General features: G+C 52.5%; 1 protein-coding gene across 2 annotated transcripts in view; it reads left to right on the forward strand.

Moving 5' to 3' along the window:
* The window catches only part of CLIP4 (CAP-Gly domain containing linker protein family member 4), a 71,867-nt gene that overhangs the window by 21,910 nt on the left and 33,221 nt on the right, over nt 1-16,736 (forward strand). For both annotated transcript variants that reach the window (XM_075339041.1, XM_075339040.1), the window contains exons 5-7: nt 4,999-5,160; nt 6,271-6,389; nt 6,645-6,881. In XM_075339041.1, coding sequence (XP_075195156.1) covers nt 4,999-5,160; nt 6,271-6,389; nt 6,645-6,881 — 518 coding nt within the window. The remainder of the gene's footprint in view (nt 1-4,998; nt 5,161-6,270; nt 6,390-6,644; nt 6,882-16,736) is intronic.

The raw sequence follows: 16,736 nt of genomic DNA on the forward strand, positions 1-16,736 counted from the left end.
GATAATATGTCTGTGTCTATGGCAAAAATCCTTGAAACCTTGCAATCTATGCATGGGGCTCAGTCTTTGGGCACGGCGAGGCCTCTGTCCTCAGGTCCCCCTTACTTGGAATGTATCCAGCCCACAGGGGGGTCCCCGGCTTCACAGGCCGAGGTTTATGACTCAGATGATAGCCCCAGCCACCCTAAGCGAGCTCGCTGGGAAAGACCCTCGACGTCTTCACACTGCTCAGGGTCTCAGCGCAATCAGTCTCCCTGTGATGTGTCTGATGAGAGTGATCAGGAATCCACTCCTGGAACTCCTCTCAACCTGGATACCCCTGATGGGGATGCCATGGTAGACGACCTTATCTCAGCCATCAATAGGCTGTTGGATATTTCTCCCCCAGCCCCTTCAGCAGAAGAGGCGGCTGCGGAGCAGGAGAAGTTTCGTTTCCTTTATCCCAAGCGTAAATTGAGTGCTTTCTTGGATCACTCTGACTTCAGAGAATCAATCCAGAAGCACGACGCTCACCCAGAAAGGCGTTTCTCTAAACGATCTAAAGATACGCGTTTTCCTTTCCCCCCTGAGGTGGTCAAGCGCTGGACACAGTGTCCAAAGGTAGACCCCCCGATTTCCAAACTTGCAGCTAGATCCATAGTTGCAGTGGAGGATGGCGCTTCACTTAAAGATGCCAATGACAGACAGATGGACCTTTGGTTAAAATCTGTCTATGAAGCCATCGGCGCGTCGTTTGCTCCGGCATTCGCAGCCGTATGGGCACTCCAGGCTATTTCAGCTGGCTTAGCAAAAGTGGATGCTATCATGCATCCAGCAGTGCCGCAAGTGGCGCACCTTACCACGCAGATGTCGGCGTTTGCGTCTTACGCTATCAATGCGGTCCTAGAATCTACCAGTCGCACCTCAATGGCGTCCGCCAATTCGGTAGTTTTGCGCAGAGCCTTGTGGTTAAAGGACTGGAAAGCAGATGCTGGTTCCAAAAAATGTTTAACCAGTTTGCCTTTATCTAGAGATAGACTGTTTGGCGAGCCATTGGCTGACATCATTAAACAGTCCAAGGGTAAAGACTCCTCTTTACCACAACCCAGAACAACCAAACCTCAGCAGAAAAAGTGGCAGCAGAGGTTTCAGTCCTTTCGAGGTTCGGGCAAGACACCATTTACCTCGTCCAAAGGGACTCAGAGGACGCAAAGAAACTCAGATTCGTGGCGGACTCACACACGCCCCAAGAAAGCAAATGGAGGTACCGCTTCCAAAGCGGCTACCTCATGACTTCCAGCCCCCTCCCTCCGCATCGCCGGTCGGGGGCAGGCTCTCCCGCTTTTCCGGCATTTGGATGTCACAGGTCAAAGACCGGTGGGTGACGGACATTTTGTCTCGCGGGTACAGAATCGAGTTCAATTCTCGTCCTCCAGCTCGGTTCTTCAGAACCTCCCCACATCCAGACCGAGCAGATGCTCTGCTGCAGGCGGTGGCTTCCCTAAAAGCGGAAGGAGTGGTGATCCCAGTCCCTCCTCAGGAACAAGGGCAAGGGTTTTACTCCAACCTCTTTGTGGTTCCAAAAAAGGACGGCTCGTTCCGTCCTGTTCTGGACCTAAAACGGCTCAACAAACATGTGCACGCCAGGAGGTTCCGGATGGAAACCCTCCGCTCTGTCATTGCCTCAATGTCCAGAGGAGACTTCCTTGCCTCAATAGACATCAAAGATGCTTATCTCCACGTGCCAATTGCTACAGAACATCAACGTTTTCTACGTTTTGTGATAGGAGACGACCATTTTCAGTTCGTAGCTCTTCCATTTGGTCTGGCGACAGCCCCACGGGTCTTCACCAAGGTCATGGCGGCGGTGGTAGCAGTCTTGCACTCTCAGGGACACTCGGTGATCCCTTACCTAGACGATTTATTGGTCAAAGCTCCCTCTCAGGAGGCATGTCAGCACAGCCTGAATGCTACGCTGGAGACCCTACAGTCTTTCGGATGGATCATCAACTTTCCAAAGTCGATCCTATCACCGACTCAGTCACTAACGTATCTTGGCATGGAGTTTCATACTCTAGCAGCGATAGTGAAGCTGCCGCTGAACAAGCAGCGGTCTCTACAGACAGGGGTGCAATCTCTCCTGCAGGGCCAGTTGCATCCCTTGCGGCGCCTCATGCATTTCCTAGGGAAGATGGTGGCAGCCATGGAAGCAGTTCCCTTTGCGCAGTTTCATCTGCGCCCACTTCAATGGGACATTCTCCGCCAATGGGACGGGAAGTCAACGTCCCTGGACAGGAAAGTCTCGCTTTCCCAGACGGCCAAGGACTCTCTACAATGGTGGCTCCTTCCCACATCATTATCTCAGGGAAGATCCTTCCTGCCCCCATCCTGGGCAGTAGTCACGACAGATGCGAGTCTGTCAGGGTGGGGAGCAGTGTTTCGCCACCACAGGGCTCAGGGGACGTGGACTCCGCAGGAGTCCACCCTTCAGATCAATGTTCTGGAGATCAGAGCAGTGTATCTTGCCCTACTAGCCTTCCAGCAGTGGCTGGAAGGAAAGCAGATCCGAATCCAATCGGACAACTCCACAGCGGTGGCATACATCAACCACCAAGGAGGGACGCGCAGTCGGCAAGCCTTCCAAGAAGTCCGGCGCATTCTAATGTGGGTGGAGGACAGAGCATCCACCATATCCGCGGTTCACATCCCAGGCGTAGAAAACTGGGAAGCAGACTTCCTCAGTCGCCAGGGCATGGACGCAGGGGAATGGTCCCTTCACCCGGACGTGTTTCAGGAAATCTGTCGCCGCTGGGGAGTGCCGGACGTCGACCTAATGGCGTCCCGGCACAACAACAAGGTCCCGGCATTCATGGCGAGGTCGCGCGATCAAAGAGCTCTGGCGGCAGACGCCTTGGTTCAAGATTGGTCGCAGTTTCAGCTCCCTTACGTGTTTCCGCCTCTGGCGCTCTTGCCCAGAGTGCTACGCAAGATCAGATCCGAGTGCAGCCGCATCATACTCGTCGCTCCAGACTGGCCGAGGAGGTCGTGGTACCCGGATCTGTGGCACCTCACGATCGGTCGACCGTGGTCACTGCCAGACCGACCAGACTTACTGTCCCAAGGGCCGTTTTTCCATCAGAATTCTGCGGCCCTGAACCTGACTGTGTGGCCATTGAGTCCTGGATCCTAGCATCTGCAGGATTATCTCAAGGAGTCGTTGCCACAATGAGACAAGCTAGAAAGTCGAATTCTGCTAAGATCTACCACAGAACGTGGAAGATTTTCTTGTCCTGGTGCTCTGCTCAGGGAGTGTCTCCCTGGCCATTTGCATTACCCAAGTTTCTTTCCTTCCTGCAATCGGGGTTAGAAAAGGGCTTGTCGCTCAGCTCCCTTAAAGGGCAAGTGTCGGCACTATCCGTGTTTTTTCAGAAGCGTCTAGCACGTCTGTCTAAGGTGCGCACGTTCCTGCAGGGGGTCTGTCATATTGTGCCCCCGTACAAGCGACCGTTAGATCCATGGGATCTGAACAGGGTACTAGTTGCTCTCCAGAAGCCGCCCTTCGAGCCTCTGAAGGAAGTTTCCTTTTCTCGGCTGTCGCAGAAAGTGGCGTTTCTTGTTGCGATCACATCGCTTCGGCGAGTGTCTGAGCTGGCAGCTCTGTCATCCAAGGCTCCCTTCCTGGTGTTCCACCAGGACAAGGTTGTGCTGCGCCCCATTCCGGAGTTTCTCCCTAAGGTCGTATCCTCTTTTCATCTTAATCAGGATATTTCCTTGCCTTCTTTTTGTCCTCATCCGGTTCACCGGTATGAAAAGGACTTACGTTTGCTAGATCTGGTGAGAGCACTCAGAATCTACATTTCCCGCACGGCGCCCATACGCCGTGCCGATGCACTCTTTGTCCTTGTCGCTGGTCCGCGCAAGGGGTTGCAGGCTTCTAAAGCCACCCTGGCTCGATGGATCAAAGAACCAATTCTAGAGGCCTACCGTTCTGCGGGGCTTCCGGTTCCCTCAGGGCTAAAAGCCCACTCAACCAGAGCCGTGGGTGCGTCCTGGGCATTACGTCACCAGGCTTCGGCTCAACAGGTGTGCCAGGCAGCTACCTGGTCCAGTCTGCACACTTTCACCAAGCATTATCAGGTGCATACCTATGCTTCGGCGGATGCCAGCTTAGGTAGAAGAGTCCTGCAGGCGGCAGTGACACCCCCGTAGGGGAGGGCTGTTTTGCAGCTCTAACATGAGGTATTTCTTTACCCACCCAGGGACAGCTTTTGGACGTCCCAATCGTCTGGGTCTCCCAATAGAGCGCTGAAGAAGAAGGGAATTTTGTTACTTACCGTAAATTCCTTTTCTTCTAGCTCTTATTGGGAGACCCAGCACCCGCCCTGTTGTCCTTCGGGATGTTTTTTTGTTGTTTGCGGGTACACATGTTGTTCATGTTGAACGGTTTTTCAGTTCTCCGATGTTATTCGGAGTTAATTTGTTTAAACCAGTTATTGGCTTCCTCCTTCTTGCTTTGGCACTAAAACTGGAGAACCCGTGATACCACGGGGGGGTATAGCCAGAGGGGGAGGGGCCTTGCACTTTTAATGTAGTGCTTTGTGTGGCCTCCAGAGGGCAGTAGCTATACCCCAATCGTCTGGGTCTCCCAATAAGAGCTAGAAGAAAAGGAATTTACGGTAAGTAACAAAATTCCCTTCTTTTTTTTCATACACCTTACTTTTTGCAGTTGATCAGTTTCCAACTATTTGGAAATGGAATGTATTGTTAAATGTCCCTCTCCCCGTGTTATACGCATGCACATCCTGACTCATAAACTAATGAGCGGATGGGCAGCCGTAAATCCCGCTCTTTATCGGCCCCTCGCTTCTGTCAGTCGTAGCACAAAAAATAATTTGGAAGCAAAACAATGAGGGGCACTGCGCCGTCTGACATTTAGTTGCTGCACACGAGCGCTTTGTCTTTGTCGCTGAGTGCGAGGTTTGCTTCTTAATGGCACTTGTGACTTCTTCTCTTGCGCAGGAGACGCGGAGACCGCGGCAAAATTCGCCTCTTACCTTATTGACGTTGGCGCAGACGTGAGCCTACGGAGCCGCTGGACGAACATGAACGCTCTGCATTACGCCGCCTATTTCGATGTTCCCGAGTTGATCCATCTTATCCTGAAGGTCTCAAAGCCGAGAGGTAGGAAGTCTGAAAAATGCGTGCTGAAATTCAAGGAGCCCCCTACATGTTGGACGTTTCCCTGCAACCTCAGCAGCTTACACCATATGTACCACTAGGGTTAATGATGATACCTAGCCACGTCTGTGTGAATATCAGCGTGAGAATGGCTTCGTGTGGTCAGCCGAGGTGCAGCATTTCTGCCGCCCGCTCTGATTTAATGGGAGATATGTGACGTTTCCTCCAGTCCCGTGGCTCTCCACATCACGCCTTCCCATCCACTATGACCAGTGACTTTTCCTCCAGTCCCGTGGCTCTCCACTCCAATCCCTGCCGCCCGCTGTGACCAGTGACGTTTCCTCCAGCCCCGTGGCTCTCCACTCCATGCCCTGCCGCCCACTGTGACCAGTGACGTTTCCTCCAGCCCCGTGGCTCTCCACTTCATTCCCTGCCGCCCGCTGTGACCAGTGATGCTTCCTCCAGTCCCGTGGCTCTCCACTCCACGCCCTGCCTCCCGCTGTGACCAGTGACACTTCCTCCAGCCCCGTGTCTCTCCAATCCACGCCCTGCCACCCGCTGTGACCAGTGACGCTTCCTCCAGCCCCGTGGCTCTCCACTCCACGCCCTGCCGCCCGCTGTGACCAGTCATGCTTCCTCCAGCCCCGTGGCTCTCCACTCCACGCCCTGCCGCCCGCTGTGACCAGTCATGCTTCCTCCAGTCCCGTGGCTCTCCACTCCACGCCCTGCCTCCCGCTGTGACCAGTGACACTTCCTCCAGCCCCGTGGCTCTCCACTCCACGCCTTGCCGCCCGCTGTGACCAGTGACACTTCCTCCAGCCCCGTGGCTCCCCACTCCACGCCCTGCCTCCCGCTGTGACCAGTGACACTTCCTCCAGCCCCGTGGCTCTCCACTCCACGTCCTGCCGCCCGCTGTGACCAGTCATGCTTCCTCCAGTCCCGTGGCTCTCCACTCCACGCCCTGCCGCCCGCTGTGACCAGTGACACTTCCTCCAGCCCCGTGGCTCCCCACTCCACGCCCTGCCTCCCGCTGTGACCAGTGACACTTCCTCCAGCCCCGTGGCTACCCACTCCACACCTTGCCACCCGCTGTGACCGCTTTATTTTTTTCAGATGTCGATGCCACGTGCAGTGACTTTGATTTCGGGACCGCGCTGCACATCGCTGCTTCAAACCTGTGCTTAGGAGCTGTGAAAGCCCTGCTGGAGTACAGCGCCAATCCGGTCTTCCGGGTAAGAGAAGGGAGCACGGAGCGGGCCACGCCGGCACAATACACAGGTCTATCACGTCACTATGTACTGTATCCTCTGTGCGGAAGGGATCTGTCAATCATCAGCAGGGGGCGGGGTTTGCTGACAGCTCATGAATACTGAGGACTCTTCATTGGGAGGACTCCTATCTTCTCCGTGGTCTCCTGCACGCTTTACCCGTGGTTCTTCCAGGTCCTCCTGGTTTCCAGCAAGTCACTGCGCTCTGTCTCTCTACAGGATGACCGAGGCCGTGTCCCAGCAGACGTGGTTCCCGACCCCGTGGACATGCCCCTGGAGATGGCGGATGCCGCTGCCGTAGCAAAAGAGATCAAACAGATCCTGCTGGACGACATGCCCTTGTTGTGTGATCTCTCACAGATCTCCCTCCCCAACTACGACAACGTGCCGGGAAACGTGTCACTGCAGACGTCCGGTCTGAAGCTGGGAGACCGGGTGCTGATAGCCGGACAGAAGGTAACGGTGTGAGTGACGGCCACGACTGTCAGCAGGCATGTACGGTCACACTGCTGTCAGTCCCTGCTCGGAAACATTAACCCCTTCATAGCTGGAGTGATGGAGACTTTACAGCTTTACCCGTATACAGAGAAAAATCAATCTAGAATGAAAAGTGCAACTTTCTAGTTTGCATATCAGTTCCTTATCCTTTTTAGGAGTTTTCGCAAGAAAATCGGATGCTTGATTGGCTGCAGTAGTGATTTGGTAGTGTCACAGCTGCAGCCAATCACTGCATTTAACAGCATATGTGATCTACATCATTTACTGTGATCGCCTGCAGCGGTGATATGAGCTGTTGATGTGATGTCACAGTTGTAACCAATCACTGCGCTCCACGGTATGTGCCGTCTACATCATTTACAGTGATCGTCTGCAGCGGTGATATAAGCTGTTGATGTCACAGCTGCAGCCAATCACTGGGCTTCACGGTATGTACCGTCTACATCGTTTAGTGATCGTCTGCAGCGGTGATATGAGCTGTTGATTTCGTGTCAACTGCAGCCAATCACTGGGCTCCACGGTATTTGCCTTCTACATCGTTTGCAGCGATCGTCTGCAGTGGTGATATGAGCTGTTGATTTAATGTCACAGCTGCAACCAATCACTGCATTTAACAGCATATGCCTTCTACATCGCCTACAGTGATCGTCTGCAGTGGTGATATGAGCTATTGACGTAATGTCAGCACTGCAGCAAAAACACAGAGGGGATACTGCACTGGACCTGGGGAGGGGGTGAATACCTGCACTTTGTTACTTATATAAAGGCTTCTTTGGTCCAGTTTTCTTAAAGTGGAAAACTGTATACAGACCTCTGCTTACTGACAGTGAATGAGAACATTCATGTTTATCCCTAGAGACTGAAAACCTGCAAAAACCTCAATCTGCAAATGTATTCAGAATGCAATTGTCCCGACCCCTCAGCAGTGCGATGTATTAGAGATGGACGTACTTAAAGGTGTAAACAAGATGCCGCCATTCACTGATTGCAATCGGAGATCTTGAGTAGCTGCAGAAGTTTCTACAGTGATTGCAAGTTTATATATATATATGTATATATATATATATATATATATATATATATATATATATATATATATATATATATATATATATATATATATATATATTATACATGTGTATATATATATATATATTATACATGTATATATTATACATGTATGTGTGTGTGTTTATATAACGGTGAGGGACCTGACAGTGACGCAGATCTCTGTGGGAGAGCCCATCCACCATCAGCACTTGCCAGCTGTAGTTGTTCGGGGGTCTGATAAGTGCAATTTTTTGGGGGTGGCTGCTTTCCTTTCGGGGTGTCTTATCTCTTTTGGGCATGTCTGCTTTCTTTAATGAAGTAACCTGCTCCATTAATTAACTTTTTTGAATGCCTGATCCATATTGAACCACAACTAGGGCTTATTTTTGGAGTTGGGCTTTTATTTTAAACATGCTCCAAAAAGGCTTATTTTCAGGGTAGGTCTTATTTTTTGGGGGGGAAATTCGGCTCCCAGTTTTTTCCCCCTCCTGTAAGCGTCTCGCATACATGAGCCCATTTAATTTCATATAATAACTTAAACTGGGCGGCACGGTGGCTCAGTGGTTAGCACTGCAGTCTTGTGGCTCAGTGGTTAGCACTGCAGTCTTGTGGTGGCTCAGTGGTTAGGACTGCAGTCTTGTGGTGGCTCAGTGGTTAGCACTGCAGTCTTGTGGCTCAGTGGTTAGCACTGCAGTCTTGTGGTGGCTCAGTGGTTAGGACTGCAGTCTTGTGGTGGCTCAGTGGTTAGTACTTCAGTCTTGTGGTGGCTCAGTGGTTAGCACTGCAGTCTTGTGGCTCAGTGGTTAGCACTGCAGTCTTGTGGTGGCTCAGTGGTTAGCACTGCAGTCTTGTGGTGGCTCAGTGGTTAGTACTTCAGTCTTGTGGGGGCTCAGTGGTTAGCACTGCAGTCTTGTGGGGGCTCAGTGGTTAGCACTGCAGCTTTGCAGCGCTGAGGTCCTGGGGTTCAAATCCCACCAAGGACAACATCTGCAAGGACTTTGTATGTTCTCCCCGTGTTTGTGTGAGTTTCCTCCGGGTTCTCCGGTTTCCTCCCACACTCCAAAGACATACAGATAGGGACTCTAGATTGTGAGCCCCAATGGGGACAGTGTTCCTGATGTATGTAAAGGGCTGTGGAATTAATAGCGCTATATAAATGAATAAAATTATTATTATTATTAATTATTAAACTGATAAATATCTAATTATTCTCTGTCAAAGGAGATCACCATCTTCTCTCCTCATCCTCCTCCTCTGACACAACTGGCTGCAGCAGGAGCCTCTCCCCTCAGCCATGTCTCCAGCAAGGAACAGATCAGCAGGAGGGTTAACCCCTGGTGATCTCTGGGGACATTCTTTTGCACAGTTTGTGGCAGGATCATCCCGGCTATGCCTCCTGTCTCCGATACATGCGAGCGCTCGATTCAGACGAGCGTCCATGTGTTTTCAATTGGGAGAGAAGAATGCCGCTGCCCGATAACGAACGGATCGGGTGTTGAAATTCCAGCTGTCTCATCCCCCCCCCCCCCCTCCCTTCCCTCAGAATCTTTTGCGGGGACCCCTCAATCACATCTGTCTGATGGTCGTCAAATGCGTATTGGAGGCCGAACTCCTGATTCCATTAATTTCTAGGATTTGTGTTCTTCTTTAATCCCCTCCCTCCAGCCATTTTTTTTTTTATTTTTGTTTTTTGCTCCCCTTCTTCCAAGAGCCGTAACTTTTTTTATTTTTCCATCAATCTTGCCATATGAGGGCTTGGTTTTTTGCGGATCGAGCTGTACTTTTATATGAAACCATACGTTTTACTATATAGTGTACTGGAAAGCTGCAAAAAAAGTGTGATTTCATGATTTTGGGATATTTTATTCAGTGTTCACTATATGGTAAAACTGATGTGTGGCTGTGAATCCTCAGGTCGGTGCGAGTTCGCAGACACCAAACATGAATAAGTTTACTTTTATCTAAGGGGTTAAAAAAAATCAGTTTGTCCAAAAAAAAAAAAAGAAGAAAGAAAAAGTGGCACACTTTTTTTGCGCCATTTTCCACAACTCGTAGTGTTCTTCTTTTTCGGGATCTGGGGCTCAGTGATGGCTTAGTTTTTGCGTCTCGAGTTGACTTTTTTTTAATGGCACCATTTTTGCACAGATGCTGCGTTTTGATCGCCTGTTATTGCATTTTGCGCAAAATTTGCTACGACCAAAAAGTGTAATTTTGGCGTTTGGAATTTTTTTGTCGCTACGCCGTTTACCAATCAGATTAATTGATTTTATATTTTAATTTGGTATCGCCGCTTTCAGAAATGCCCAATGTGTGTGTATTTTTAATTTATTTTTTTTTTAACCCTTTAATTTTCAATAGGGCAATTGGGGAGTGATTTGAACTTTTTTTTTTAGTTTTTTTTTTTTTCTATCTTTTAAAACTTTTTTTTAAATTTTTTTCTTACTAGTTCCCAAGGATCAGCAGTCTGATTGGAAGAAATGAATTGAGCAATCAGAGCTGCACAGCTCTGATCAGCAGAAATGCTGCGTTCCTGTGAGAGACGCTGCTCTGCCGGCTGTAACCGGAACTATGTCATGATAGCCAGAGGAGCCGTCACATGACCTGTCGCTACCATGGCAACCATCGGCTCTGATGGTGGTGGATAAGTGCGTGTTACCCGCTGCAGGCATTTAAATCGCGCTGTCACATTTTGACAATGCAATTTAAGGGGTTAACAGGCGTGGGTGGATTGCAGATCCACCAGAGCCTGCAAAGCACACGTCTGCTGTTCAAATCAGCAAACATGTGTGGGGATCTCCGCCAGCTCACCGCAGCAGACGGCGGGGATTACCCCTTTATGATTTAGGACATACCAGTACGTTCTTGGTCGTTAAGGGGTTCCATAAGGAGGAGGGGAAGGAGGGTCATCCCTCTCTCATAAGGGGGGGGGAGGGGTCGCGCCTTTGTCCCATAAAAGATATCTTTAGGCAAGTTCAAAGTTGCCGTGTTGTGCAGATGTCGGCTCCACGTCTGGCATGTGCTCATATTAGGAGAATGCTTCCGGTGCTGTCGTTGCGGTGAGTGAAGGGGGCTGCCTCAGGTCATATTGCAATAACTCAGCCAGCCCCCTCCTCTTTTTATGCATTGGCCATAACTAAATGGGGGGCTGGCTTATCTACTGAATGGAGTCAGGCCCTTCCGTCCGGCTGTGATGAGGTATCTGGAGCCCCTGACAGGACCCCGGGATACAGCTGATATCAGGAGATCGAGGCACAGTCATGAATACACACATATATTAGTGAGTTGTTAGTATTTTAGAAACACGTGGTCAACCCCGTGAGGGAAGCCCCTGCTGATCGTTTCCACTTTTTGCTATGAAAAGACTTGAACGGGGCTTGGGCAAAGGAGCAGAGAGGGGAGAGGCTCCTGCTGCAGCCAGTTGTGAGGAGGAGGAGGAGGAGGACAAAGCTCCTTACGGCAGGTTTCTTTTTCAGATTTCCCTGTTGTAATTGTAATATGGAGCTAAACGGGATGAGATAAAGAAGGCATTGCTGGGTGTTATGACCTCATCTGCTGCGCTCTGCACCCTGACCTCCAGCGCGTTATGTCTTCTGCACCTCGCTGATTATCTCGGGTGGTGTAGATGCCGGAGCCCCCTCTCTGTGGTTTTTGCACCGTGGTGGGGGCCGGGGACGGCGTATTTATGGCCCTATATATTGCTGTTGCATCCGTGCCTCTTTACGACCCTCTTCTCGGTGAGTGATGTGTTTTCCCAATCTTGGAGCAATGAACATGTCAGACCGTGAGGCGCAGATCACAGCCGGGTATTACGGGGCTTTATGATATGTGGTTGCGCAGCATTCGTGGAGGCAATTACAGCGGATGATGATTGAAGCCGGATTAATTGCTCCAGCACGCGCAGCACGCAGACATTGTCTTGTGTTGCAGGGTGACAGCCGGCCACCAGGGGGCGCCCTCATCATGGTTATTTTTTGTTTTGCAGCAATTGTTTTTTTAGGTTTTATTTTTTGGCTCCCCTGACACGTCCGCTCTACTAAATACTGGCATTTCACATTAAATATACATTTTATTTATTTAATTTATTTTTTAGAATATTTCATTGTGCTGTTCCTCTGTTACTCCTGCTGGAAATAGAAATATGGTAAGAAAATGACCTCCGTGGGTCACAATTCCCCATTATCAAGGTGACCCTACCCACACTGATATTTTTTGTATCCACTTGATTCATATACTTCCAGGAGGAATAACAGGAGGGACAGCACAGTTCTCACACAGGGCTACAGAAGTCCAGTTTAAAGGGGTATCCCGTCTACGACGCCAAATAGAATAAATCCCAGCTGTGGGACCCCGACTACCTCACACGGAGTCTTTGTGCAGTGCCAGGCATGGAGACGTGGGGGGGAGGGGAGCGTGTCCTGTAGGGCAAAAATACCGGCCAATCGGGCAAGCATATGCAGCGCTCTCCTCCCGAATCCAGACAACCCTTTAAATTATTGTATAATGACAGCATCTGTGTCTGGTTTGTTACAATGTATCAGTCTATCGGGGGCCAAGAAGATTGGATACAATTGTAGCAAACCCTCAGCTGTGAGAGGTTTGGGGTCTATAGAAGCCTCTATATAATAATTAGATCATTGCATTCACTGTCAGCAAGCAGAGATATAAGAGAATAGTCTTTATTGTGCTGCATGACCTGGTCAGGTGCTGTGTACACAAAGTGAGGCCACATGTATGGAGCGCGATTGATAGTATTTCAGCTTTAATAACCCTGAACCCCATAATATGACCAGTTGGCCGCTCTGCTCCCTCCAGATGTATAATGGCGGCTCGGCCCGCTTTTTCCATATGTGCGATGGCGGCTCGGCCCGCTTTTTCCATATGTGCGATGGCGGCTCGGCCCGCTTTTTCCATATGTGCGATGGCGGCTCGGCCCGCTTTTTCCATATGTGCGATGGCGCCTCGGCCCGCTTTTTCCATATGTGCGATGGCGGCTCGGCCCGCTCTTTCCATATGTGCGATGGCGGCTCTGCCCGCTCTTTCCATATGTGCGATGGCGGCTCGGCCCGCTCTTTCCATATGTGCGATGGCGGCTCTGCCCGCTCTTTCCATATGTGCGATGGCGGCTCTGCCCGCTCTTTCCATATGTGCGATGGCGGCTCGGCCCGCTCTTTCCATATGTGCGATGGCGGCTCGGCCCGCTCTTTCCATATGTGCGTTGGCGGCTCGGCCCGCTCTTTCCATATGTGCGTTGGCGGCTCGGCCCGCTCTTTCCATATGTGCGATGGCGGTTCGGACCGCTCTTTCCATATGTGCGATGGCGGCTCGGCCCGCTCTTTCCATATGTGCGATGGCGGCTCGGCTCGCTCTTTCCATATGGCTCAGATTGCTCCTCCACCGCTCTGCTCCCTCCATATGTGCGATGCCGGCTCGGTCCGATATTTCCATATGGTTGATTGCTCCCTCCATATGTGTGATGGCAGATCGGCTCACTCTTTCCATATGTGCGATGGCGGCTCGGCCCGCTCTTTCCATATGTGCGATGGCGGCTTGGCCCGATCTTTCCATATGTGCGATGGCGGCTCTGCCCGCTCTTTCCATATGTGCGATGGCGGCTCGGCCCGCTCTTTCCATATGGCTCAGATTGCTCCTCCACCGCTTTGCTCCCTCCATATGTGCGATGCCGGCTCGGTCCGATATTTCCATATGGTTGATTGCTCCCTCCATATGTGTGATGGCAGATCGGCTCACTCTTTCCATATGTGCGATGGCGGCTCGGCCCGCTCTTTCCATATGTGCGATGGCGGCTTGGCCCGATCTTTCCATATGTGCGATGGCGGCTCGGCTCGCTCTTTCCATATGTGCGATGGTGGCTCGGCCCGCTCTTTCCATATGTGCGATGGCGGCTTGGCCCGCTCTTTCCATATGTGCGATGGCGGCTCTGCCCGCTCTTTCCATATGTGCGTTGGCGGCTCGGCCCGCTCTTTCCATATGTGCGATGGCGGTTCAGACCGCTCTTTCCATATGTGCGATGGCGGCTCGGCCCGCTCTTTCCATATGTGCGATGGCGGCTCGGCCCGCTCTTTCCATATGTGCGATGGCGGCTCGGCTCGCTCTTTCCATATGGCTCAGATTGCTCCTCCACCGCTCTGCTCCCTCCATATGTGCGATGCCGGCTCGGTCCGATATTTCCATATGGTTGATTGCTCCCTCCATATGTGTGATGGCAGATCGGCTCACTCTTTCCATATGTGCGATGGCGGCTCTGCCCGCTCTTTCCATATGTGCGATGGCGGCTCTGCCCGCTCTTTCCATATGTGCGATGGCGGCTCTGCCCGCTCTTTCCATATGTGCGATGGCGGCTCGGCCCGCTCTTTTCATATGTGCGATGGCGGCTCTGCCCGCTCTTTCCATATGTGCGATGGCGGCTCTGCCCGCTCTTTCCATATGTGCGATGGCGGCTCTGCCCGCTCTTTCCATATGTGCGATGGCGGCTCTGCCCGCTCTTTCCATATGTGCGATTGCGGCTCTGCCCGCTCTTTCCATATGTGCGATGGCGGCTCGGCCCGCTCTTTCCATATGTGCGATGGCGGCTCGGCCCGCTCTTTCCATATGTGCGATGGCGGCTCGGCCCGCTCTTTCCATATGTGCGATGGCGGCTCGGCCTGCTCTTTCCATATGTGCGATGGCGGCTCGGCCCGCTCTTTCCATATGTGCGATGGCGGCTCGGCTCGCTCTTTCCATATGTGCGATGGCGGCTCGGCCCGCTCTTTCCATATGTGCTATGGCGGTTCGGCCCGCTCTTTCCATATGTGCGATGGCGGCTCGGCCCGCTCTTTCCATATGTGCGATGGCGGCTCGGCCCGCTCTTTCCATATGTGCGATGGCGGCTCGGCCCGCTCTTTTCATATGTGCGATGGCGGCTCGGCCCGCTCTTTCCATATGTGCGATGGCGGCTCGGCCCGCTCTCTCCATATGTGCGATGGCGGCTCGGCCCGCTCTCTCCATATGTGCGATGGCGGCTCGGCTCGCTCTTTCCATATGTGCGATGGCGGCTCGGCCCGCTCTTTCCATATGTGCGATGGCGGCTCGGCCCGCTCCCTCCATATGTGTGATGGCGGCTCGGCCCGCTCTTTCCATATGTGCGATGGCAGATCGGTCCGATTCTTCCCTATGGCTGATCGCTCCTTCCTCCGCTCTGCTCCCTCTATACGTGCGATGGCGGCTTTGCCCGTTCTTCCCTATGGCTGATCGCTCCTTGCTCCGCTCTGCTCCCTCTGTGTCATGGCGGCTTTGCCCGTTCTTCCCTATGACTGATCGCTCCTTGCTCCGCTCTGCTCCCTCTATACGTGCGATGGCGGCTTTGCCCGTTCTTCCCTATGGCTGATCGCTCCTTGCTCCGCTCTGCTCCCTCTATGTGCGATGGCGGCTTTGCCCATTCTTCCCTATGGCTGGTTGCTCCTTGCTCCGCTCTGCTCCCGCTATACGTGCGATGGCGGCTTTGCCCGTTCTTCCCTATGGCTGGTTGCTCCTTGCTCCGCTCTGCTCCCTCTATACGTGCGATGGCGGCTTTGCCCGTTCTTCCCTATGGCTGATCGCTCCTTGCTCCGCTCTGCTCCCTCTATGCGTGCGATGGCGGCTTTGCCCATTCTTCCCTATGGCTGATCGCTCCTTCCTCCGCTCTGCTCCCTCTATGTGCGATGGCGGCTTTGCCCATTCTTCCCTATGGCTGATCGCTCCTTCCTCCGCTCTGCTCCCTCTATACGTGTGATGGCGGCTTTGCCCGTTCTTCCCTATGGCTGATCGCTCCTTGCTCCGCTCTGCTCCCTCTATGTGCGATGGCGGCTTTGCCCGTTCTTCCCTATGGCTGATCGCTCCTTGCTCCGCTCTGCTCCCTCTATATGTGCGATGGCGGCTTTGTCCGTTCTTCCCTATGGCTGATCGCTCCTTGCTCCGCTCTACTCCCTCTATACGTGCGATGGCGGCTTTGTCCGTTCTTCCCTATGGCTGATCGCTCCTTGCTCCGCTCTGCTCCCTCTATACGTGCGATGGCGGCTTTGCCCGTTCTTCCCTATGGCTGATCGCTCCTTGCTCCGCTCTGCTCCCTCTATATGTGCGATGGCGGCTTTGTCCGTTCTTCCCTATGGCTGATCGCTCCTTGCTCCGCTCTACTCCCTCTATACGTGCGATGGCGGCTTTGCCCGTTCTTCCCTATGGCTGATCGCTCCTTCCTCCGCTCTGCTCCCTCTATACGTGCGATGGTGGCTTTGTCCGTTCTTCCCTATGGCTGATCGCTCCTTCCTCCGCTCTGCTCCCTCTATACGTGCGATGGCGGCTTTGCCCGTTCTTCCCTATGGCTGATCGCTCCTTGCTCCGCTCTGCTCCCTCTATACGTGCGATGGCGGCTTTGTCCGTTCTTCCCTATGGCTGATCGCTCCTTGCTCCGCTCTGCTCCCTCTATACGTGCGATGGCGGCTTTGCCCGTTCTTCCCTATGGCTGATCGCTCCTTCCTCCGCTCTGCTCCCTCTATGTGCGATGGCGGCTTTGCCCGTTCTTCCCTATGGCTGATCGCTCCTTCCTCCGCTCTGCTCCCTCTATGTGCGATGGCGGCTTTGCTCGTTCTTCCCTATGGCTGATCGCTCCTTCCTCCGCTCTGCTCCCTCTATGTGCGATGGCGGCTTTGCCCGTTCTTCCCTATGGCTGATCGCTCCTTGCTCCGCTCTGCTCCCTCTATGTGCGATGGTGGCTTTGCCCGTTCTTCCCTA

Source organism: Anomaloglossus baeobatrachus, chromosome 3 (genome assembly GCF_048569485.1).
Source record: "Anomaloglossus baeobatrachus isolate aAnoBae1 chromosome 3, aAnoBae1.hap1, whole genome shotgun sequence".
In the NCBI taxonomy this organism is placed as follows: domain Eukaryota; kingdom Metazoa; phylum Chordata; class Amphibia; order Anura; family Aromobatidae; genus Anomaloglossus; species Anomaloglossus baeobatrachus.